Genomic DNA, 26,477 nt, shown 5'->3' with positions numbered 1-26,477 from the left:
TTCCATTTATTCGGCGACGTCAGCCTCCAAGGTCATCAGGGGTAAAGGAGAAAGGCCCCCAACCCCCCCAATTTTTTTTTCATTATTTCATTTCTATTTATATTAACTCTACTGCAACGTGTCAAAACTAAAAACTACATTGACCTCAAGTTCAGGCCTAAGCTAATTTTATATTTTTTAAGGGTAAAGAATGGCATTGGCTGGCGACGATAAGGCATTGTGGGCTCTAATACGTGCAAAGACAGCCATACAGGAAGGTCTAGCAGATATTTTTGAGGAAAATAATCAAATATAGTGGAAATCTGATTGGGAACTAGGTGAAAAAAAATTATAATCTGAAGACAAAACAAATGTGGGGTCACAGGCAGTCAACGTACTGTTAGCTGATTAGCAGAGAGTATTTTCCCGTGTCATTTTTCATTCCTACCAACTTAGTCAAAGATATGTAGTTTCATGTTTGGAATTATTTACGTTTGTTTGTTTGTTTTTTGTTTTTTTTGGCGGGCAGGGGGCACCCTGCATCTAAAGAATCAGTAGCGGTTGCTCTTCAAATTGGAACGGACTACAGAATACGCTCATCAAGACGACTGATCTATTTTTGCCAGAAAATCATCAGCATTGGCCGTTATCGTCGAGCGTACCAGACATACAAATATTTGCACACACACACACACACACACACACACACACTTGACTAAAAACCCAAGGAGAAATTGTTTTGATGACGCCAGGAATGAGATTCAGCCATCTATCAAGTACAAGGTCAAATGTGTCGTCTGTGGTGCCTGTGGTTTTTTTTTTTTAATTCATGGCATAGACCAGGGCTCTGCGACCCAAAAAGTGTAAAAAAAAAAAAAACAATGTTTACAATATGGAAAAATATGTCTGGAACCGCAAAAAAATTAAAAGCCTTATATAAGCCTTATAATGAAGGCAACACACGCTGTATGTATTTATATCAGCCTACTATCAAAATGACTACGTTGACTACATTTTCTGACCCTCACAAGGGTCACGGGGGTGTGCTGGAGCCTATACCAGCTGTCTTCGGGCAGTAGATGGGGGACACCCTGAACCAGTTGCCAGCCAATCGCAGAGCACACACAGACGAACAACCAATGTTCAATCAGCCCGCCATGCATGTTTTTGGAATGTGGGAGGAACCGGAGTACCCGGAGAAAACCCACGCAGGCACGGGGAGAACATGCAAACTCCGCACAGGAAGGCCGGAGCTGGAATCGAGCCCGTTACCTCTGCAATGTGAGGTGCTAATCACTCGCCCACCGGGCCGCACTACACAATGAGCCTTCATGATTAAATGAAAAAAAAAAATCCCTTTAGAATGTTTGTGTCATGTTTGTCCTCCTACAGACACCATATTAATTTAAAACAAAAAATAAATTTCCCTCCCCCATCTTATTCCATTTTCAAACATTTTAGAAAAAGCTCCAGGGAGCCAGCCACTAGGGCGGCGCAAAAGAGCCATTTGTGGCTCTCAAACCGCGGGTTGAAAAACAAAACAAGGTTCCTTGCTTGAAAATGGCTTCTCACCAGATGACAAATCTAAGGAATGTGACAACGATGACATGGACACAAAGGACTCTTTGCCAATCATCCTGCATTAGAAATCCCATTGCACAGAGCTCCGCTTGTTTTGTGTCGGAGCAGTTTGGCTCCCGTGAACCGCTGACTCGGCAGTGCACAGCTGAAAAAAAAATGTCAAAACAACTTCCAAGGTTTACCCTCTAAACAGGCAGCCCCCCTTGAAACATGAACACAGCACATGTGCAAGAACGCGCTGTCACCTTGACAGGTTTTTTTTTATTTGCCCTACAGATTGGATCCTCCGTAGAAGAGATTGACAGTATGTATGATAATTTCCAGTTCTAGATTCTAAAACCCATTGTCTGCAAAGCTACCACATTGTGACCTATTTCTGCTTACTACGTTCATACCTAAGATCTTAATTTTCTATCAATTTAGTTGTTTTTTTTTTTGAGTGAGAGCGACTGCATTTCTTTTTATTTAATATAAAATCAGCAATTGATCTCAGGTCAGATTCAGGGCCAGTCGTAAGAAGTAGTTCATATCACTTCGGAAAAACACTCGTCTCAACTCTAAATTTGCTTGCATCTGGGCTTATTTCCCTGCATTGTGGCAAATGGCGCAGGCCTCTCCCGGAGCAGTTTTTAACGGGTGTGCTGCACCAAGTTTAAAAAGCGTTGATTGCCATTGCACTTGGAGACGACTTATATCAACCAAAACATTGCTTATATGCAGTGGCAAAAACGCAAAACGATCCGAGCAACCGGTTTCTTCTCCGAGACTCTGTATTATTGTTTGTTTTCCGCAAACACTTCCAGTTCCGTCATTCCAGGCTTCATCTTGTGTTGGGTTGGTGCTCGCTCAAATTTTCCACGGCGAAAATCGTCAGCGCTAACTAAAATGTAAACCATTCTGAAATAGGGCCACCTAGACCGTTTTTACACCTGATACCATCTGAGCCGCAATTCCTAGTAAGTCACACGCAACACACTCACCAACAGTGAGCACATCTGTACAGAGCAACAAAAAAAAAAACACATTTTCTTTAATCGCAATTTAGCGCCAGCTATTTGGGATCTTGGTTAATCAGGCCATATATGTTCTTTGGTTTACACATGATTCGCCCAACCAGTCTACATGTGTTTTGTGGACTTGGAGAAGGCGTTTGACCGTGTCCCTCGGGGAGTTCTGTGGGGGGTGCTTCGTGGGTATGGGGTACCGAACCCCCTGATACGGGCTGTTCGGTCACTATACCACCGATGTCAGAGTTTGGTTCGCATTGCCGGCAGTAAGTCGGAATCGTTTCCAGTGGGGGTAGGACTCCGCCAAGGCTGCCCTTTGTCGCCGATTCTGTTCATAACCTTCATGGACAGAATCTCTAGGCGCAGCCGAAGCGTTGAGGGGGTCCGTTTTGGTGGCCTCAGTATTGCATCCCTGCTTTTTGCAGATGATGTGGTGCTGTTGGCTCCTTCAAACGGGGCTCTCCAACTCTCACTGGAGCGTTTCGCAGCCGAGTGTGAAGCGGTTGGGATGAAAATCAGCACCTCCAAATCTGAAACCATGGTCCTCAGTCGGAAAAGGGTGGAGTGCCCCCTCCGGGTCGGGGAGGAGATCTTGCCCCAAGTGGAGGAGTTCAAGTATCTTGGGGTCTTGTTCACGAGTGGGGGCAGGAGGGAGCGGGAGATCGACAGGCGGGTCGGTGCAGCGTCTGCTGTGATGCGGACGTTGTATCGGTCTGTCGTGGTGAAGAAGGCGCTGAGCCAAAGGGCGAAGCTCTCAATTTACCGGTCGATCTACGTCCCAACCCTCATCTATGGTCACGAGCTATGGGTCGTGACCGAAAGAACGAGATCCCGGATACAAGCGGCCGAAATGAGTTTTCTCCGCAGGGTGTCCGGGCTCTCCCTTAGAGATAAGGTGAGGAGCTCGGTCATCCGGGAGGGGCTCAGAGTCGAGCCGCTTCTCCTCCACATCGAGAGGAGCCAGATGAGGTGGCTTGGGCATCTGATTCGGATGCCTCCTGAGCGCCTCCCTGGTGAGGTGTTCCGGGCATGTCCCACCGGGAGGAGACCCCGAGGAAGACCCAGGACACGCTGGAGAGACTACGTCACCCAGCTGGCCTGGGAACGCCTCGGGATCCCCCGGGGAGAGCTGGAAGAAGTAGCTAGGGAGAGGGAAGTCTGGGCTTCCCTGCTAAAGCTGTTGCCCCCGCGACCTGGCCCCGGATAAGCGGTAGAAGATGGATGGATGGATGGTTTACACATGATGACTCATCCTCGAAAATGTCTAGTTATCACCGTGGTAACTGAGGTATTTTTCCTGAGAAACCATCATCATCATCGTCGTCATCATCCTCTCTGCTCAGTCTTAACATTTGGGATTCACGATGCCGCTCGTCCTTCAGGTCTGTCAAACATTCCAAAGGTCTCCGATTGATTTGTGTGCCAGCCATTTTTCATTCCCCTTGGTGTTTCCATCTTGTCCCTGCGTCGGCGCCTTCGGGACAGCTGACTCATTCGCCGCTTTCCTCCGGAGTGTTTGTCGGAGTCTACACCTTGAGACCCGACACTATTTTCAGGATGAAGATAGCCCGGCTTTACCTTTCTGCATCCATTTTTGATGCACCGGCCTGCAGGTCTACAGATTGCTTTGAATCTGATGCCGGTCTGAGCACAGATATGTAAAAACACATCAGCCCTTTTTTACACCGTCAAGTAAAGCTGGGATCTTTTTTTTTTATCCCCAGGTTGCTTCTGTATGCACACAAAATGGAGGTAGGAAGCCGTCTTGTTTTTGTTTTTCAGCTCTATGACGGCCCTCATGTGGCTTGCTAAGCCTTTTGGTAGGCAGCCAAAGCACGAGAGGAAGATCCTGACCATTCAGGAAAATAATAATAATAAGGATCCTACGTCGGCTTCCAGAAGGACGGAGTGACGCGGCTTTTGTTTGAATGCATGGTTCACTGTGTCCAACCTTTCTGGCGATAGCATCGCAGCGTATACCGCAACCGTGTCAAAGGGTGCTCACTCCTTCAAACCGGGAACAGTGGTGTGACATTTAACACCTGACGTTGACTTTTCCCACCCATTTGTCACATTCTCAAGAATTTTACTCGCATTGATGTCATCTCGCATCGACACATCTGGTGGTGGAATGCTGTTTGGACACCAAGTTCCAGTTGTGTTGGGCTCTGTGTCAAAGGCAAATCAATGCCAGATTGGGACTCGGCTATTTTGCAGGGTCTCTGTGTGAAAAAGGCTAATGAAGCACTTCTCCACTCCGGAGAAGTTAAACGCATGCTCAAGGACACTTCAAGACTTCTCCCAATAAATTCCCATATTTTCATCAACTTCCGGTTCAAAGACGAGCCTACAACCATAAATTACAAACTGGGTTCCATACGGCCCAATCAATCACTTTCTTCCATCGCATCCATTTTCCTTAGTGCTTGTCCTCTATGGCGTCGCGAGTACTCCGACCTGTTCCAGCTGACTGTGTGCTTCTTCATGATCATGACTGGGCACGTTTGCCTCACATTTCTGCGGTTCAGGGTTCAAATCTCGGCCAGGGCAGACAGGCTTCTTGCCACGTTCGAAAAAAAAAACATGCAAGTGAAGTTGAGTGAGGACTCGAAATGGTCTATGGAGCATGAATGTTTGACTCGGTGATGACTACTTTAGAGCGTCAAGTCAGCTAGAATCAGATCCAGCACTCCTAAGAACCGAATGAAAACAAGCTTGATGAGAAATCTTGGAGCGCCCGTTTCCCAGAGTGTCATCAATCTTCTCATTCGACGATTAGGATCAACAGGGACCCATTCATTAAAATTTATTTTTTTTGCAGGTATGTCAAATCATCAGTGTTTGTCTTCAATTAGAAGCGACCATTGCTACGGACTTCTATAAATAAAACAAAATAGGCCGCGCTTTGTTTCCACATAGCCCAGGCCTCATCGATCAATACAGGCTTAATTGACTGATGCTGAACTCCCCCCTCCGCCTACCCCCACGGGCCTCCAAAAGATACAAGACCACATGCTGTGCGATGCATCGACTTGCAATCCTACAGAGGCTCTGAAAACACGCCATCTAATCATTAGCGAGGGCCATGCAAAACCCTGCGCCGCATGCAAAAAAACGACTGGCGCTAGTCAAATTGTGCAATGAAACCTGCTCACTGGGAATAATGTTTGCATTACAAGAAAACAAAAAGAACACTACGTGACCGGCGGGATCTTTTGCCACCATTAATTATGTCGTTACAGCGATGCTATCGTGACCAAGTTCTGTGACTGGGAAGAGCGAATACTTCTGCCAAGGCACAAATAAAATCGTAGGTATCCATCTGTTTGTTAGCCACCAGTCTACTTCCTGGTTCTCGGCCAATGATGAACATTCTGAGGGAGACGGACACTTCCATCGATGATTACGTTTTCTACTATCAAGCCGTCCAGTCACTTTCGATTGCGCTCGTCCACATTAGGTCAACGAGAGGTTATCGTTCGACATCAGTCATTTATGCCAACGCTACCGTATATCGTTACTTTCTTCTAGGAGGGCGGTCTGTGATTCTGTTGGTCAGCTCCCCCACCCACCGCGTGAAGATGTGGGTCTGTTAGCTTAAGTGCCAGTAACTGTCCAACCGATCTCATTATGAGTAAAATATTCATAAACTGGTCCCAAAATGGTGCAATATTTTTTCAAATTTGTCAATTGTTTTGACCTTTTACGGTGACAAAACTACCATAAATGTGATTCTTTCCGCCCGAAATGCGCACGTGCAACATCAGTAAAATCAATTTGAGCAACACTGATGCCTCACTGAAATTAACAGGTCAAAAACTAGCATTGGTCGCAAACTAGCAGCAATGCAATCAATATGGGCGATTCATTTTTTGCTATTCGTGGCAGGGCGGTGTATATTTCACGATAACTTTATTTACATCAACAAAGCTCATGGTCGTCTGATACTTCTGCACAGTACAATGACAGGAAAGAAAAAAAAAAACCAACAACCTAGCGTTCAAGGAATCGACGCACATACCCGCTGGGTATCGGCCACTCGTTCCATTGTGCGCCGCCTGCACTTTGTTCTCTACACCGTGCAGCCATTCATTCACTGGACATTCAGAGGTGACATCGGCGCACTCAGACCCAGCGGGTAGCCATGCGTGTTAAATGCAAAGACAAATGTAAAAAGAAAAAACAACACACATGAGTTGGGGCGGCTTGCGGTAATGAACAGGACCAATAATTAGCCTACATGAGTTTGGAATTTGACTTCATGATCTGATTCCATTGCGATAACATCTCACTCCAAATTGCAGTGAGCTTTTTCGCCTTAGATCAGGCGTTCATTTTACTGTGCTTGATATTAAAACTGCAACAAGAATGAAAGACAACGGGCTCTCTTTTCAAGGTCAGCACATCTGCACCGTGACACAAATGCCGGCGAATCCTGGTTTTCAATGTTCACTGCGTGTTTGCCAATTTGGCAGAGCCACATCTTCACGCGGTGTGTGGCACGGTCTCCAAGTGTCCACGTCACAGTGCGCATGTGCTGAACGATTAGCCCGTCATATTTAAAGGGAATTGAAGGACCGGCCGAGACCACTCACACAACGGCGCAGCCCTCCCTCTCGCAAATCCGCTAGCTTGCGCTCACTTGCGAAATCAAAAGGGCTAACAACGCTGCGTACCACCTATGAATCCGGTGTTCCCGCGAGTGTACGTTCGGAGCTACCTTATTCTGAAGGCCCAGCGGCGCAGTCGTCGTGCGCATGAGGCCAGACTCCATCGCTTCTTCGAGGCAAAGTTTTTCTCCATAGAGCAAGAACAATGCATGAAAACACACGCCAGTGTTGCACTGTCCTCTTCTGCGCGCACACACACGCTCAACAGTGTTAAGAATTTGGGTGGCAGCCCCTGAGTCACGTGACATCTTGACGCCCACATGTTAAGGATCCTTGACATCCATCTCGGCTGGATGTGTGGACTCATGAGGTGCAAATACCATATTTTCCACACTAAAAGGTGCACCTGAAAGCATTCCATTTTCTCAAATGCAGACAGTGCACCTTGTTATTCAATCCACCTTATATTTGAGTCAATATTCTGATATCATGGACGTAGTATTTTAAATGTTCTGTGAAGTGCTTTGTTCCAGCTGCCGCGGTTGTGAAAGCGCAATGTAAATAAAACTGTATTGTATTCCTTTTAGCGCAGCTCCATCTGGTGGATGCATAACGCAACCGCAGCCACTATTGCAGCATCCATTCCAGGCGCCTTATAACGCAAAGCTATATGGAAACCGTTTTTAAATAGGCCATTTGTTGAAGGTGCGCCACTCTGAAGTGCCTTATACTGCGGAAAATACGGTACATAGAGTGTCTCCAGTAATCCCTTGCTACATCATCGTTCACCGATTTTTCTGTTGCGGAGGGGTATTTCAAGGCGTAAAGGATAAAAACTTTTCTTTTTTTTTTTACAGTCACATTTCCCCTTTTGGATTATAACGGCTAGCGCGGTGGCTAACATAATATTGGTGCATCCAAGGAAATAAGAGCAGGAAAAGATGAGCGAGCGTGCTGAAGCCGTAGTTCAACTTGCAACGCTACATCACACCCTGCTTGTCCCGGGACTGATCATTTCCTTCAGGCGGAGGAAATAAGAATAAATGGGATTGGGAATGAAAGCAAGTGTATGAAAGACACGTGCGCTTCAGGAAGGCGCCCCGTCAATAACAGAAGGAAGAGTGTTCGCAGACACAATATCAACACTGTTGTCTGGCAGACAGTGACTAAGCCTGGCGTGCGTGCGTGCGTGCGTGCGTGCGTGCACGCCAGTATCAATTTGGGATATTTGTGTGACGAGCTAAGAAAGAAAACTAAATTTAATTCATATTATTTATTGAATTGTTTGCATTTAGTCAAATGTTATTTTATTCAGTTGAAGTTGGGTTTTTTTTGGTTGTTGCATGACATCTGATATCATTGGGTGACTTTGTATTTGTAGTTTATCAAATTATTCTTTATTCAATTCTATGTGTTGGATTTCATTTTGACAAAATTTAATAAATTACTTACTTTCACTAAATATATGGTGTGTTTGTATAATTCCACGCTTTCAATTTAATCAGCTTTATTGTGCATGTCCACGCTCAGTGGCTTTTCTCAATTGAATTGATTTGAATTTCAATTTATTTGATTTCAATGCACTTTTTTGTGCAATTTAATTTGGGATTTTATTATTAACTTGTGTACTGTATTTTTCACATGCCACATGTATTTTTTTTTTATTCAATTTAAGGAAAAAATGAATGCACACGCACTACCAATCTCATTATCTCAATCAATTAAATTACAATTTTAATTGAAATGTATTTAATTTTGTGCAAATTTATTTTGTATTTTAAGCCATGTATGTTATGCATCGACAACAATGTAAAATAACAACTCATATTTAATTTGAGAAATGCATGCACCATCAGTGACCCTCATCAATTTAATTTAATTTCTGTACATTTTATTTTATGGCAATTTCTTTTGTATTTTATTTTATTTTAAATCCGTGTGCACTTTCAACATAATTGATTTCAATTGAATGCAAACAGCACCTATTTTAATTGAATTCCAGTTATTCTATTCCTTCATTTCGTCCCACATTTTGCCGTATTTCCTGCAACATCACCAAAGTCAGCTCAATTCACACTTTTCGTTTTCTACACGTGGGCGTTATGGAACGCTGCTCACGCACACATGAACGAAGGACATTAACATTCCAGCGCCTCAGCGCGCCGGTGACCCGACATCACCCAAGTCTGCCGAGACTCGTCCTGCGCATCTTTTCACCGCCCCTCGCCGGCCTTCCTTTTCCTTTTGCCGTCATTGTCACCTCTCTCGCTCCAAAGGCTATCTCGCCAGTCTCTCACACATTTCATCCCACAGGATGAAGCGCCGGCTGAGCGCGATTCACAAAACAAACGGCTGCGACTCTCAGCCGGCGATGCTGTTAAGACTCGCCAGAAATATGAGGCGACACAATGCAAACGAGACGTCAGCGGCAAATAGAGAAAGACAGGGGAGGCGATTAGGTGGAGAGGACAGAGAAGGGGTGAGCGACGGAACACTGAAGCGCCGGAAAAGACTTGGAATGCTTCAAATGTAAAAGAGCCCAACATTCTGTGGTGAGGAGAGAATAGTCGATATTCCATCAGGACCAAAAAAAAAAAATGCTGCCCCACGATGTGACCTTTGAACCCACTTGAGGGGCCTGGCTGAGGCGCTCGCTGCATTAAGATCAGGTGTATCACCATGGCGACGGCGCACAACTCGGGTTAGGGTGTCCTGTTCCCTCACTTATTCCAATTACTGATTAACCAGCACGCATCATCTTCAATTGAGCCGTCGGCTACCTCAGAAGTTGCCACGCTGCGCTTCTGCTCCAAGTCCAAGATCTACAAGCGAATGCAGCAATTTTTATTTTTTTTACATGTTACATTACATTAAACTGTGTTTTATTTTTATTTTGTTCATTTCAATTTTACATTCCAGTTCAGTATTTGATTTAAAATCATTTTACCGTAATACGCTTCGTCCAGTGATTTTTGTGTAATTAAATTTTCCTTTCACTGTACTTCAATTGGATTATATTTTTGTATAGTTTAATCACATTAATTGTGTTTCTATTTATTTCATCGTATTTAAAATGTGTGGGGTTTTTTTTTAAACAAAATTAATTTGATTTCAATTAATTTAATTTGGGGTGGCCCGGTGTCGACTGGTTAGTGCGTCGACCTCAAATAAAACAACTACACAATATCACGTAGGAGGCTTTGATGTTCCACTCACCAACCTTTTTGAAACTGTTCCAGTTACTGCTTGTCATTGTTTTCCAAAGCAAAAGCAGATGTTTGCAAATGTTAGCCTGTCTTAAACACACACAAAAAAAATCATCATCGAAAGAAATGAAGGAATAATTACTGTTGAGTGGCTGAAATTAGAAAACAGAGACAATTTGAAGCAAACGATCGCTCGATGATTAAAATAGTCGTAGATTAATCTGATCATCGATGAGTTGCCGATTCATAGATTCATTTTGACGCCTCTTATGACTGAATGACTGCGGGCAAATGTGCAAAACGGAGGCAGTGGGACCATGGCAGCCACTTGTGTTTTTCTCCTTGGACGCTGGATGGAAGGCGTGGGTCACGAAGGGAGATGTTAACGGACGGCGCAGAACGTGAAGGTGAAAGGGGGGGGGGGGGCAAGACTGCACCGGTTTGAGATCTTGTCGTGTTGCAGCTCGGCTGGATGCTGACTCCTGCCCGCCTTTGTGTGCGTTTGTATACGAGGCAGTCATGTGTGCGCCTCGAGCAATGTGGGTCAGAGCAGAAAAGATGGTGGCGGCCGCACAAGCCGGTTGAAGCTAGTTACCGTGGAAATTTGGAGGGAGGGAAAAAAAAATCATCAAACTACAAACTATGGTTATCCTTTCACTTTTGTTTTTAACAATTCGGAACTCGACCCCTCATTCATCTTGTTTTGTTTCATTGTTTGCTCTCTCACTCTCTTTGTGCCGCAAAAACCTTTTTTTTGGGTTTTGTGACAGATTGATTAGTGTTTCAGACCTCCATCCCTTCAGCTTGATTGGAACAAGCAGCAATTTAATCAAACAAACGTATGAAACAACCTTTAAATACAACCTTGTTTGTAGCACCGGCAAGAGAAACACCCGGATAAATGAATGATCCCATTAACTGGAGATAGACAATTTGAAGAAAGGCTTGGCGACACAGCCCTTCACAAACAAATCAATCAGGGGTCGCACGAAAGCCATTTGTTGTTACCCGTAGTGAAATGCAAGCCCCCCTCAACCAGCACCCTCCCATCCGACCCCCGGGAAACATTTGCATCCCTTCGCCTCCAATCCAAAATTGCCATATTTTCCACACTAAAAGGCGCACTGGATTATGAGGCGCACCTTCAATGAATTTTTTTCATACATTGGACGCACCGCATTAAAAGATGCAATCTACAATGCATCCACTAGATGGAGCTACGCTCAAGTAAACGGCAACAGAACGATCAGATGTCAGTAAAACGTATTTAATAAAGCAGCGGCACGGTTCACTTAACCAACAGCAAGTTCTAACATTGACTCGTTAACGTTGAACTCTCTTACCGCTGCTCTGTGTCCGTGTTCAACTGCGCAACCGATCGCCTGAAGTTTGAACTCTGCGTTGTCAGCATGTCTCGAGCTAGGAGTCATTCTGGGGTCAAAATATTACCGTAATAACCAACCATACACAAGGCGCATGGGATTTTAAGGCGCGGAAAATGCCTTTTAGTGCGGAAAATACGGTAATCAGTTTCAACTTTGGGGTTATAAATGAACAAGACAACCGCGGGTCATATGGGAAGGAGGCCATGTGCAACTTGCATTTCAAGTCGGGTGTCGAGTAGATGAAAGAGGAGATGAGATGGAACTCTATCTAGTCTACGCTGGAAACAGCTGCAAGTGTGTTCATGTGTGTGTGTGTGCGTGTGTGCGCGCGTGTGTGTGGACCATGTATTTATCTGCAGCTATTGGCAGACATTAAATCTACACTCGTGTGTACCTTCATCCCTCAATTCTTCCTCCTCACTTTGTGGCTTCTTTTCACCTTTCACCTGAACTGAACGCTGCGCTCCATTAAACGCACTGATTGCTCAACTGTGTTGACAGAGCACACACACACAATTAAGGGCCAACCAAAGACGTTGACCTTCGCCCAATGTCTCGACAAAGCCGCTGGCTCCGAACCTCGCTTGTACCCCCCCCCCCCCACACCCCCCACCCCACCCGCCCCGAGACCTCGCATCTGCAGCACAGGTGTCATCCTCAAGGGCAGATCCAGCAAACCACAGGCCTTTTTTGTGGCCCAGTAAAGCAAATAAATTGCATCTATATCATGATACTACTGCATTTGCAATCCAACAAAACACACTCAAGAGCAAAACTGAGAACCAAATGTCACAAAAAGCTTTGCTGAGCTGGACACACGCAGGTCGCTCATATTAGCTTCAGATGGCGACTAATGCGCCCAAACACACTGCAGTCACTCCAAAGTCAGTCATCGGCGCCGCAGTGCCGGAGAGTAAGCTGCATTTCTAAAAAGTCACACAAAGGGATGATGAAGAAAGATGAATAAAGTCACCGATGGACGGCAACTAGTTGCGCCGAGCGACACAGTTACAGCGCTAATCCAAACCCTGGCAGATTCACCAAGCGTGACCACAAAAGGCATCACCTTCCTCTGGACAGAAACTTCCCAAGAGAAACCTTGTCGTCCTTTCTAAAACCAAATCAGTTCAACCATCCATACGATCATTTGCTCCGACACACAGAAGTCGCCCAATCTGTTCGGCCTTCCTCTCAGCAAACAAGCCTTTCGTGTGAGCGTCTCAGCACCAGATGGAGTTGTAGACGCAAGCATCACATTGAATAAATAGTCCAAAAAGAAAAGTTCATCACAAGTTTAACGGGGACTCAAAAGTACCAAAGAGTGGCCCTGTTTGTTCTCATCAATGTGTTATCTGCGTACTTTTTTGTTCATATATTTATGCTCTAAAAATATTTCATACTCGGGACTTTACTACTGCGCTAGTGACAGACTACGGCGAATTCCGACTGTGCACAAGTTCAGGTGACGCCGTCACCATAGGAACGGAACTCTGTCGGAAGCCGTCGGTTAGCCCACCAAGTCCTCCGGTCAGCATTCGTGCGGTGAAGCATGTCATCAAAAACGCTCAAGCGGCGTTTCTTCAGGACGTCTCTTCTTCCACATGATCATCAGTTATTAGCCACAACATTCCTTGTAACGGCGACTGCTCGCTATGTAGCAAAACGAATGCTAGCTAACAAGCTAACTTGTAATTATCAGTTATTAGCCGCAGCCTTACATTCCTTGTAACGGCCACTGCTCGCCATGAAGCAACACGAATGCTAGCTAACAAGCTAACAAGTAATTATCAGTTATTAGCCACAGCCTTACAATCCTTGCAACGGCCACTGCTCGCCATGTAGCAACATGAATGCTAGCTAACAAGCTAACAAGTAATTATCAGTTATTAGCCACAGCCTTACATTCCTTGCAACGGCCACTGCTCGCCAACACGACTGCTAGCTAACAAGCAAGCAACTTGCTAGCACATAAAAAATGTTTGCCTGCAGCTATTTATTCGACACAGGACAGCTGCGGACTCGTCCGCTCTTGCATATCAGTTCCCCTCTGACAATGTATGCTTTTATTGGGGGGGATTCGACAAACCGCAAATGGTCTATATTTACTAATCAGCACACACTACCCAAATTCTCTATGTAGCAACCCACACCGCGCCAGTGGTCCTGCTCTAATGAATCAATCTTTCTTGGGTATTTTAGGAAAAACTCTTGGGGATGAAACCTCATGACCCTCTGCAGTCACGATCCTCTTGTGCAGCTCCTAAACCGGTTGATGCGCGGAGCTGTGGTGTCATTTGATATGTCGCGCGGCATCACGCCTGTTTGTGTTGTTCTTGGCCAACAGCGGCTGCAACAATGCACGGACCGCCGCTTACCTCTTAATTACAGTCAGGCAGTCTGTGAGTCCAACTAGGTCTGGACGGAGTGATTATTTTTTTTTCTATTTTTATTTTTTTTCCAAATGTAGTCCCGTGACCATGACCCTAAACAAATGAACAATAATGAAATGGATGGAAGAAACAAGATAAAGTGGCAATCGGAGACTCTGGTGCGCGAATCCAGTCCACCGTATCTCATGACAGATATGAAGATTTGTGCACACGCACTGGCGCTTGTGCCAGTTTGAAGGGCCAGGCGTAAGGGCGCCTGATTGGACTTGGCACGCCATCGGAAGCTACCTGAGTCATCCTGTCTGCTGCGCGGCTCGCGGCAATGCCCGTCAGATCGTGATCTTTCAAGGCTCGCACGCTTAAGGGCCTCGGTCCGCTTTCATCTAAATTGAAGTAAGGTCATAAATAGGAGTGGTGCCTAGACTTACACTTTTGATTTGTTCTGCGAGGATGCTTGTAACACAAAACAAGTGCGTGTCGTTATGCTAGCTGGTGGTTGTTTTCAAAATATACGACATTGTACGTTATGTCACTGTCTAGTGAGAGTGCTAATTGACGTTTGGGGTACTGTTAGCGCTTGGCCTATTGATGGTTCATTGCCAACATCTTGTGTTTGTATCTCAAATTTTTGCTTGTAAGTCAAAGCATCTAATACGGTGAACGACGAGTCATCTCCCCAAAAGACAGCCAAGCTGTACTCTGAAACAATCCACGCCATTCATTCTTTAGGTTTTTAATTGACAACTGAAGATCAGAAAATTAAAAAAGCTTGTGTAACACTGGATCAAACAAAATCAAAAAAAAGGCAAAAAAATTGACCAATTTTACCCAGTTCAATTCCAAGCTCAGATGAAAAATACAATTTGAAAAATAGCCACCTGAATGAGTATGATTTCAAATTATATGGTCACATTTATGTGACCCAGACGTTTGTTTATGAGCTTAAGTGAAGATGCAACAGCTTGTTAGCCGCCACAATTGGACAACCAAAACATAAAACATAAATACAGTTCCATGTATTCTATAATCTTCCATGTCAGTATCAATATCAGGTATCGGTATCTGGCTGATGCCGGCCTTATTTCAAAGTATCGGAAACTCGTGGAAAAATGCCAATACCAGCCACGGATACTTAAGGTAAAAAAAAAATAATAATAATAAAAAATCTGACATTAACTAAGTCTTCCTTGGCAGTAGTTGGTGTTACATTGCAGCTATTTGACGCATTAGCCAATTGTGTGTCAAAAAGACAGAGAGGTTTATCTCTCATTTTGTTCATTGGAATTTTATGTCTCATAAGTACTAGTGGTATCAGTACCTGTTATCGGTATCTGTGAGTCTTCAAAGCGAAATAATTCCACAGTATCGCCTGAAAAAAGGTGATATTGAACATCCCTATTTTTTATTTTGTAATCGAATGTATTAAGGAGAAATGATACGGATTCAAAACACGTGTATTAATCTTCAAGAAATGCGAGTAGAAAGTGTCACAGCAATAATTTACCGCATTTACTCCCTGCGTGCCGCGAGATGTTCCGTCATTCCGACTTTGTTATGAAACGGAGCGGCTGAGAATGTTCAGCCGCTTTGTTCGCCTCGTGGCGCTTGTCGATGCGTTAAGATCGACTGCGTCTTAGAGACGACAAAAAAAAAAACCACACATCGTCGGGCCACTGTTCGGCGCTCACGGAGGTCCGCGCGGAAATGGGTGATCCCACTCCGCTAATACTGACCCGTGTTGACAGTCTTGCTGAGCAATGTGTTTGCGCTCCCTCCAAAGGACGGTTTGTGTTTAACTGCTGGAGTTGTCCCAACGTGTTTTGTGTTTTATTGTCTGAATGCATCAACTCGGCAATTGAATACTAAAATCGAACCCATCGACTCATCGAATAATCTGATACGTTTTTAATTTGCTTGACAGTGTATTACAAAACCATTTCCCGTCGATTAGAGTTTATTATCCGATCACTGTTTGTTAGTGATTAAAAAAAATAAAATACTGAACAACCTATATAATAGGTACTCAGCATTGTTTTCAAAACGGATTCAATAACTTGCTCTGTCATCGCTTTCCAAAGTAAAAGTAAATGTTGGCAAATGACAAGTAGTTGATTAATGGATTCATTTTTTTTATTTCAATAAACTTAATAAACATTTTATTCGAAACAAACAGTGGGTCAGTGATTAGCATGTCGACCTCACAGTGCAGAGGGTACCGGGTTCAATTCCAGCTCCGAGCCCCCTGTGTGGAGTTTGAATGTTCTCCCCGGGCCTGCGTGGGTTTTCTCCGGGTACTCCGGTTTCCTCCCACATTCCAAAAACATGCATGGCAGGCTGATTGAACACATGAAATTGTCCCTAATTGTGTGAGTGTGAGCGCGGATGGTTTGTTGGTCTCTGTGTGCCCTGCGATTGGCTGGCAACCGGTTCAGGGTGTCCCCCGCCTACTGCCCGAAGACGGCTTGGGGTAGGCTCCAGCACCCCCCGCGACCCTTGTGAGGATAAAGCGGATCGGAAAATTGATAAACATACTAGGGAAGTTCTTTTTTTCCAGACAGATACCAGTATGACATTTCACTCTTTCAGTACTCACAGATACAAAGTGCCAATACCTGTAGTACTCTTGCTATAAAAAAAAAAAAATTGCGAAAATAACTTTTCTTTCCGATCCAGAATATGATTCACTGATGTGTCAAACTGGCAGAATTTTTCAGCAACTACTGCCGAGGAGGCTTTACTCGATGTCAGATTTTTTTTTTTTGCCTTTAGTATCAGTGGCTGGTATCAGCAGCCTCCATGAGTACTCGGTACTGTAAAATAACGCTGGGATCAGGGCAGCCTAAGTGCTTTTTTGGAAACATTACAGTCTTCACTGAACCTAACCAACACAATGTTCAACAAGCCAAAAAAAACTATTCGGTTAATTACCAGTCATCAGTCTTTTTGTCTTCAAATCACCCAACATGTTTTGTTAACTGATCTGTTTTTTTTTCTTCAAGAGTGAATCCATTAAGTCCTTCGTCCTCACACAGGCGCACTACAAATTTTCTTCATTCATTCATTCATCTTCCTAACCGCTTGATCCTCACGAGGGTCGCGGGGGGTGCTGCAGCCTATCCCAGCTGTCTCCGGGCAGTAGGCGGGGGGACACCCTGAATTGGTTGCCAGCCAATCGCAGGGCACACAGAGACGAACAACCATCCACGCTCACACTCACACCTAGGGACAATTTAGAGTGTTCAATCAGCCTGCCACGCATGTTTTTGGAATGTGGGAGGAAACCGGAGCACCCGGAGAAAACCCACGCAGGCCCGGGGAGAACATGCAAACTCCACACAGGGAGGCCGGAGCTGGAATCGAACCCGGTACCTCTGCACTGTGAAGCCGACGTGCTAACCACTGGACTACCGGGCCGCCCAAATTTTCTTCAATGTCTACAAAAATCATGAGCTACGTATTAGATTCATTGAAGACTTTAAGATGGTCTTCGGTGCCCGCAAGGACAATGTTGACAAAAACACGCACGGCAGGTTCAGCGTCGACTCCGCCGTGCACCGGCAATGAAAGGTGGAAGTTCTTTCTGGCTTTACGGTCATGTGATCGGCAAGGTGTACCCCCTCCCCACCTCCCACACCCAAAATCAACCGGGAAAGACTTCCAGCACCCCATGACCCTGAACAGGACACATAGAAAATGGATGCTTGGTGTGCGCGTGTGAGCGAGACAAAGCTCTGCGTCCGTTCTATAAAGATGCTGTGTTCCATCAACGGGATGCGCCACTGCATTGTTTTCGTTTTTTCATTTGTTAGTTAGTTTGACCCCGACAATGAGATTTAAAAAAAAAAATTGAAACGAGCAGACGAGTCGAGCCAGCAGGCCTGAAGCATGCGAGGTGCTCACACGGAAACATTCAGGAGGACATGCTGGCGGACACACGGAGCAGAAGCAGGAGGCGGAGGAGGAGGATGATGACGACGTTACCTTTCTGGGGACGAGGATTTCTCCGAGTTCACTGACATGAGCGGAGCCTGTTAGCCGCTCGCTGGCCGAGGGACCAGAAGCGAACAGGAGAAGTGTTTTTTTGTTTTTTCTTCCTGGTGTTTGGATCTTGCTGATGTGAGTCTGAGTGAAAGGAGAGGAGAGAATTACTGTCTTCCCCCCTCCTCCTCCCCCCCCCCACTCCGCCTCCTCCTCCTCTGTTGTCCTCTTTCTCCGAGGAGGATGGAGGACAAAAAAAAAAAACGAGCAATATGCTGAAGAAGATGATGGCAGGAGCACCTTTCTTCCTTCCTTGTCCGGCTTCACCTTGCCTCGTTCCTGCTCTTTCTCCACACCTTCTCCTCCCCACCCCCGCCCCCTACCCTCAAACCCCTGTTCCTGCAGGCTGATGGAAAAAGAGATCCCTCTCAAGAAGACGGCGGTCCAGGACTCGCTGCCTGCCTGCGTGGCCGCGTTGCTGATCCCACTGCCAGTGTCGGGCCTTCTGCCGCTCTGCACAACAACAGAGCCCAGAGCCCGGCGGAACATTCCACTGCGCGCGCGTGTGGAGGGGTGTCGTCTTGTGACAGCAACAGGGAAGTAAATGCATTTTTTTTCTCCTTCTGGCTCACTCTCTCTTCTCCCCTCCCCTTCCTCCACCTCGGACCTTGTCCCTCCCCCATCTCTCTCTCTCGCTCGCCCTCTCTCCCCGATTGCCTTATTACGACATCCTGTATCTCAGGGCAACGCGACACAGATACGCCCCCCCCCTCCACTCCCTGCCCCCTCTGTCCTCCATTTTTCTTCTTCCCTCTACTCTTTATCTGGCATCCTCACTGCCTTTTCCCTCAACCTAACCTTCATTGCCGCCTCTTTTTTTTTTTTTTAAGATTTATTTTCTAGGCAGATGGGGGCGCTTTCACATGAGCGATCAGATCACTGTGAGGTAGCCAGAGGGCGTGCCATGATGTTATTGAGTGTATGGGGGGGGGGGGGGGGACTATGACTCCATCTCTCAGTCTGACCTCAATATTAATCTGTGGGTGCACTGATGCGTTTCCATGGAGGTGTGTGTTAGCGGAGTTGGGAGGGAATCCTAAGGTGAATGTGATACTGAAAGTGCATCGTGGGAAGGCCTATAGCAGTGCGGTTGGGAGGGGGGGGGCGTACGTAGGATCATGCACTTCCTTAACCAAGATGTAGGACATTAAAAAAAATGTAAAAAGCATTTCTGAAGTGCACTACACAACGTGCACAGACTGAAACAGGGTCCACGCAAACCTAGAAGCCGAAGTTGCACATGCCCCCTTCCGATCAACGTTTAGCAATGGCCCGATGATCGTATGCCTCTAAAAGATTATCCTAAATCACAGGTGTCAAAGGTCAAGGCCCGGGGTCCAGATCTGGCCCGCCAGATCATTTTATGTGGCCCGCGAAAATGTCATAAAAGAAAACAAGAGCAAGTCGTACGTTGAGCTCATGATCAAACACACGAATGTTTATCGTCATTTGGAACATGGTGCTCAAAAACAACATCGGACAAATACTGTAGCTGCTTCACCAAGTCTGAAGACATAATTCTCGGATTAAATAAAGCAAGTTGTCGCGGTAACTTTTCACGGCACTCATCTCGCCGCTCCCCCAAATCCCGCATAATCGCCTCACGAGAATATGCCCAAACTTTTCCAAGTCAAAACACACGTTGCGCTATACAAATTAGTTGAGCATGTCAGAGGGTTTGTCAAAGAACAGCAAGTAGGTCGCCAATTAACAATTCATTTGCCACCCACTTTCCACTTCGAAGTGAATGTGAGTGAAGGTCTGTTTATTTTTTTTTCATCTCGTAAAGTGGCGACAACACGATCGAAACAAATGTATCGGTTGATGAGAACAACATTTCCAGCCTCGAAGCAACGACATATCGCACATGAAAGGACGACATCGTGTCTCTGAGCCAAACTATTATCCTCATTCTGCGCTCATGTGGGCCGACGGCTACAAGGAACGCACTGGCTCTTTACCACAAGAGGAACACTTGTGCCTTTTGGGGAAGATGGGGGGGTGGGGGGGGGGGGGGGTTCTTCTGCAGATCTATTTTTACGCACCCACTTTTTTTGGGTTTCACGTGACTGATGAAGAAGTTGGAATAATTTCAGTGAGCACTTCATCATTGGGGAGGCGGGGTAGGATGACTTTGGGGGGTGGGGGGGGGGGGGTCACGGGCGGGCAGCCAATCGCAGACAGACAAAAACGAGCATTCGCACACACCATCGCATCGATTGGCGAGTTTAAAGTTTTCAGTGAAGCCAAAATGCACACGCTGTATTTGGCATGCGGAGTGAAAACACAGTGAGGCAACCGTCCTCACCGCTGCGTCCACCGCGGTGCCACTAGTTGGCTGTACTTATTTTTATTCGACTGACACAAACATGTGGTGGCAAAGGTGGCACCTGTAAAGCTGGACTACACACAAATATTTTTTCGGTCCAGCTCCAACGGTTGACCCCCCCCCCCCCCCCCCGGCCCCTTTTTTTCTTTTTAATAAATATTCCCATCACGTGTGCTTGTGACGAGCATCGATGTAAAGCATTTCCTGGGTCAGGTCAGGGCGGGGAGTTGAATGCGGGGCTGTCTCGGGACACGGTTGCTCAGTGAGATTCCCCGTGAGGGGAAAACAACACTGAAGAAAACATTCACCCCATCCCGTTTAAAAAAACACACACACACACAAGAAGGCTGCCGCGTACATCCATGTGCAAATTTCAAGATGACGAAAGACAAGAGAGGAGGGGCGGAGGAAGAGAGAGAGGATGACTCTCATGAGCAGTGATATTATTTTCGGAGCCAGTATTGAGGCTGCCGCGAGCTATCTTTAAGCGGCCTACTTCTCCGTACTGCCTGGTGGATGATGGCTGGGGAGAGATGGATGCGCACGCGCGCACACGTAATTCCGGACACACGACGATTGCAATGAATCAAATACAAGACAAACAGTGGTCAGGGCATTGCTCTTTTCATTCCCGTCACGCTGGATGTGCTCGCGTCAGCAGCTGTAATGTCTAATTACTGCACACTGCCCTCAAGTGGGAAAAGATTCACAGACGCAACACACGCACACAAGGTAGGAGTCTCACGTGTGTTCAAATTGAAAAACGGAAGGATGCAAAGGGGGCGCTTAGACATGCTTCAGCTACAATTTATCTCACGCGCTCAAAGCAATCCATTATTCTAAATAAAGAAGTGAAGCAGTTAAGACATTTTTATTTTCTTTAAAAAGACAAATGGGTGGTGAAGCAAAGAGTCATGGAGTTTCTGGGGGGTTTTTTGGGGTGCCCAGCCCACTAGAATTGATCGGCCCCTGTATGATTTGAGATTAGCACAGCTTTTGAGTAGAGGATAGAAACAGGGGTGAAACTTGGCTGACTTAAATCAACTATGAGGGAGAGTAATGCCATCATGTTGGAAGCCTGACAAGTTTTGGTGACTCACGTTTGGACAGAGTACGTCATATTTGTATGATATAAACAATGTCTAAGTTGTAGGAGGGACTTTTGGAGGGGTTTTTTTTCATATTACATTAATTGGGCATTGTTGTTTTTGAATCCGTAGGCTGACTATGTCTTCCATTTTAAATGTTAATTTGAACTAGTTTGAAACAGAAAGATGACACAATTCAAAGAACAAATGACAACCCCCATGTAAAAGAAAAAAAAATCTGAAAGAAAAAGCCAGTGATATTCCAATCGAGTCATGCGGTGAGTTAACATCGCTGACAGCGCATTTCTTGAAATAATTCCTCTGCCATCACTACCCCTCTCTTGGCTTTGCTTTTGTTGAAGTATAATTGGTCATATTACAAAACAATAAAAATATATTGGCATCAAAGCCACCGTTTTGCTTGCTTTTTTTCTTTTCACAAAGACCTCATTTTCTCCACTTTCTGGCCAGAAACCAGTTGGTCATCGTGAGTAAGTACTGGGCTTGCTCAAGGGCGCCTCAAGTGCGCACGCCAAATGAGAGTATCGAACCTGGGCCCTTGAGTCATCCATCCAGCCCTTTGTGTGGAGAATTCCATTGCGGTGACAGGAAAGATCTACATAATGTCCTCATCTGTTTACAAAAGTGGGTCATCATTCTGCTTGCAGACAACAGCAGCAACATGTTATGGGACACAAGGGGATGATGGGGCTGGGGGAAGAGTCATGGCACTTCACCTACTGAGTAAGTGCTCATTACCTTGCTCGGGATGGGTGCCACAACACATGAGTTTGTTTACACGCCGCACATCTTTGCATACCCCTCCCCCAAAGAAATAGGGGGAGTAAGTAAGTCTACAGAGTGAAATTATGGAGGGCTCACGCGATATTGATGAAGTATTATTTCAAAATGGAGACAGTGCAGTGAGTTTTATTTGCAGTCTACAATGCACTGCTGCCCCCTAACGGTTATAACGAGGAACGCAAACACAACTAGTATCAAATATTGATTCCAACATCCCCTTTGCACGTTTACACACAAATAAACACACGCACAGACGCGTTTAACGTCTCGTAAGTAGGCTGCAAACAAGGAATCAGCAGAGACGGAGCGGTTCGAAGTGAGGAGAATGAGTATCAACTGTGTTATCCCCGTGCCGGCATTCATCATCGTTGGTACGCGGCGGAGAATTGCTGTTTAAATGCATGGCGGTCCAATCGATAAAACAATAAGGCCGGATACGATGTGCCCCAAAAAAATAATTTTTTTAAAGCTTCTCCTGCAGTTGCCATTACAGCAGCGTGACAATGCAAAAGCTATCTGGGATTTATTTCACTTATTCTGGCCGCAATCATTTCAGCCCTGACTAGTGTGCTGCCTAAATGTGCTGCCATAGAAATCCAATTAAAAAGAACGTAAATGCCTCCTACCAAGAATCTTGCCAACTGCGAGCTGCTTGCTCCCAAAATTCTTCCATGCAGTCATTGAGGTGCTTCCTACTCTTTGGCCAATCACTGAGCGACGTGACAATCAGAATTCGTCCAACCAATCCCGATACTGCATATTACAAACATTTGTACAACGGATCCCTCATTAACATTCGAACAACTAATCACTAAGCTAAATTCAACCAACAAATTGCTGAGCTGACTTTCAACCAGTTGTTCCTCTGGCGAAATGCATCTTACCGATTTTTTAACCAAAACGTCGTAGTCTGTTGTTGCTTGATTCCAAGAGTTGAATTCTTGATCATTTCACTTTATATGCTGTCGTATTTTCATCACGTTTGTCTTTTGATTTCAAATCGAAGCGTTACTTTGAGTCAGGGGTGGGATCTTTAATGCTCCATTGCCCAACTAGTTGGCGTCCTACATGGGCTGCCATGGAAATGCCACCAAAAACACCACACCAGCATTGTTTCGAGGGTTTTTGTAAAGGGTGCAGGCCAACTTACCGCCACTGAACCAACAACGGAAGGCTGATGATAAAAAAAAGACGAAACGACTCCCCTGTCCCGACTAGCGAGTACAATCACGTCAACTGACTGAGGCTCGCTGCAGTATTTCGGCCTGCGAGAGAACGTGTTTCCATGGCAATGAGCACAAAACACACACACACACACACAGTAAACGGTATGGGAGGACGTTATTTTAGGGAGTAGTTTTAAAGCAGTAAAGGCAGATAGAGACAAATTCAACAGAAGGCATTGAAGAATCAATTGGATAATATAGAGCAGACAGCCAACAGTAGTGTCGTGTACAAATGATCCTAGTTTTGAAATGTATCTTGATGATCGATTATGGTTACAATGTAATATCTGAGGAGGTAGAACTATTCGTGTCGAGTACATTAACTTCTTTATTCCAATGTAATACATTTATTTTCATGATTTATATCAATCGAAAACTCAGCTCTTGAACCGAAAACGTTTTTTGCTAACTTGAATTTAGTTAGCTGTTCACCAGATAGGCACAGCCCGGCTAGTTCAGTCGGTAGAGCCTGAGGCTCTTAACCTCAGGTTCGTTGGTTGGAGCCCCACGTTTGGCGAGACTTAGGTTTTTCTTGAGGATTGTTTTCGTACTAATATCTCATCGTACGTTTTCTTTTTAATCTGTTGGTTTAGGGGTGATTACAACACAGTGACGTCACAACAGTATGACCAAAACACATCTCTTCCTGTAGGTGTCACTGGTTGACGTCACGCCAAACCCAACCCGCCAAGGCGGGACCCGACTCACTCCACGCACACGCACACACACTGCAATTTGCATGCATTTTACACAGCCACTGCAGACACTGATAAGATTCTCCACACCAGCAGGACACACACATAGCACCGACACCAACGTTAACATGTCAAGTAATTGGGGAAAAAAAGCTTTCTTCTTTCAAAATTCTGCTCAAGACGCACAGCTGTGGAGTGTGTCAACCCAGTCGCAACTTATCTGCAACATCCAAAGGTGCGCGCGGTGTCGTGCACAGACGAACCCACGTCAAACGCACCGAACGGCCACAGACAAACGCTGCCCCATACCCCTCAAACTCACACAGCTCCGCTTACCTCCGATGATGAGCCGGCTTCTCCTTCTTCCCCTTCGGCCTCCTCTTCCTGGACTGCATGACCAACACTAGTGGGATGAAACCGAGCAGGGCATGAGCGACGTCCCAATGCGAGGGGAAAGGGTGCAAAGGAAGCAGGGGATGAGAAGGGAGAGGAGAGAACACACGTTAAACCGAGGCATGAATCTACGGCGCCACATCCGGTTCGATTGTGCGCAAAATTCAGGCGCAACAGCGAGGAAGCGGTGAAGTCTGGAGTTGAGAGGCTTTGCGGGAGATCAACGCACCTTTCCTGGAGATCATGGTTTTCCTCCTCTTTCTCTCTGGGCAGTAGCAGCCAGCACAGACACGCACACTCTTACATCCACACTGTGCTTTTTTTCCTTCTTGGCACCCTCTGCAGGTCAAAATGGGAATTGCGTGGAACAACAACTCGACTCCTGTCTGATTCGTGGACGATTGTGGAATTTCAGGATGCTTGAACCGCAAACAGAATGTTCAATTAACACAACTCGCCTTAATAAGGGAACATATGAAGTACAGTACAAAGGTCCACCATTGTATTTGCTGTTTCAGCATTGAAAGACACACACGATTTCAGGTCAATGCTCAAAAATTCACAAAAGCCCTTATTGAACTGAGCGGCGAACATTTGCGACTCTTGGCTAAAAGCGCAAAATGCACGTTCACATCAGGGCTCGTTCAAGGTCAGAAATGTCTGTAACGGCACCGACATGTAATTTTGAGATCTATTCTGGAGACCTCAAAAGTCAAAGTCAAAACTCATTTTGTGGAGAAAAAAAATGGTATTAAAAATTTCTTTGCACATGCATTTAACATCGAATCATTCGTTTGCCATTATTTGTAAGGGTAATGTTGGACAATTAGTTTAGCATTATACCAAACTGTTGGTGTTTTCACTTTATTTGTAGTATGTCTCGTTTCCTACCACAAATCACAGGGATTACTGCAATGACTTTAGAATACTTGAACGTCAGCAGTGATTCCCAAACTATTCTGTGGCGGTTGTAGACTTTTGCAGCGCTGTGCATACTAGAAGCTTTGGAAAAAATATAAGCCGTGGCACATACCCGCACTTTCAAAACAACAGATTGCATTAATTTATAAATTTTACAAGAGTACGTTCTAAAAATACCATTTGCTCTCTAATGGCCACTGTCTTTCCATTAACGCTCCTGCATTACTTTTCCTGATCGAATACTCAATTTAGTTTGCATTCTCGATAAAGACACTTCCCAAACTCAGCACAGACTTGCTCATCGAACGAGGAAAAAAAACAAGAAAAAAAAAAAGGCACCGCTGGGATTCGAACCCAGGATCTCCTGTTTACTAGACAGGCGCTTTAACCAACTAAGCCACGGCGCCGGTGCATTGACTCATCACGTATTAAATTATATCTTTTTGCAACTACCAAACCGCCGTATATACTAACAAGCACATATGTGCAGGCTGTTTAACGCGAATGATTTTCACCTGTATTTTGCCATATACAACGTTATAGACTATGGCATTGATAAGTGCGAGTACGACAGAACTCGCATGGCGAACCACGAGTGTCGTAAAGCCGAACGAAGTTGCAGGTCTCTTATCAAATCTGTAAAGATTGCTGGCGGAACAAGATAGCAGTTAGAGGCCAAAATATAATGAATGTCTGTGTTTTATGTGTTGTGTTATTTTTGTTATTTTGACTTCAAGATGGCGCCGTGAGAGTGGCTGCCTTTCCAGTAGCTATATTTTGTTCTTCTACTTATTCCTTTCATAACTTTGCTGCTGTGAATTGGGA

At 45.4% G+C, this 26,477-nt stretch overlaps 1 protein-coding gene and 1 non-coding gene across 8 annotated transcripts in view; both read right to left on the bottom strand.

Moving 5' to 3' along the window:
• Window positions 1–26,477, bottom strand: part of LOC127597570 (SRSF protein kinase 2-like) — a 446,193-nt gene that overhangs the window by 16,298 nt on the left and 403,418 nt on the right. For 2 of the 7 annotated variants that reach the window (XM_052060688.1, XM_052060690.1), the window contains exons 1-2: window positions 24,961–25,406; window positions 24,675–24,741 (exon numbers count right to left, since the gene is read on the bottom strand). In XM_052060688.1, coding sequence (XP_051916648.1) covers window positions 24,675–24,741; window positions 24,961–24,976 — 83 coding nt within the window. In that variant the 5' untranslated portion in view covers window positions 24,977–25,406. Of the gene's footprint in view, window positions 1–18,139; window positions 18,241–18,436; window positions 20,179–24,674; window positions 24,742–24,960; window positions 25,414–26,477 lie in introns of those variants that run through there. The other 5 variants (XM_052060692.1, XM_052060691.1, XM_052060694.1 and 2 more) reach the window with 4 other exon arrangements.
• Window positions 25,986–26,059, bottom strand: trnat-agu (transfer RNA threonine (anticodon AGU)). The gene has a single exon. It is a non-coding gene; the product is annotated as a tRNA-Thr (tRNA).

The sequence above is a fragment of the Hippocampus zosterae genome, chromosome 3, assembly GCF_025434085.1.
Source record: "Hippocampus zosterae strain Florida chromosome 3, ASM2543408v3, whole genome shotgun sequence".
Classification (NCBI taxonomy): domain Eukaryota; kingdom Metazoa; phylum Chordata; class Actinopteri; order Syngnathiformes; family Syngnathidae; genus Hippocampus; species Hippocampus zosterae.
The sequence above is the reverse complement of the archived record's forward strand: the minus strand, read 5'-3'. Positions and strand labels throughout refer to the sequence as shown.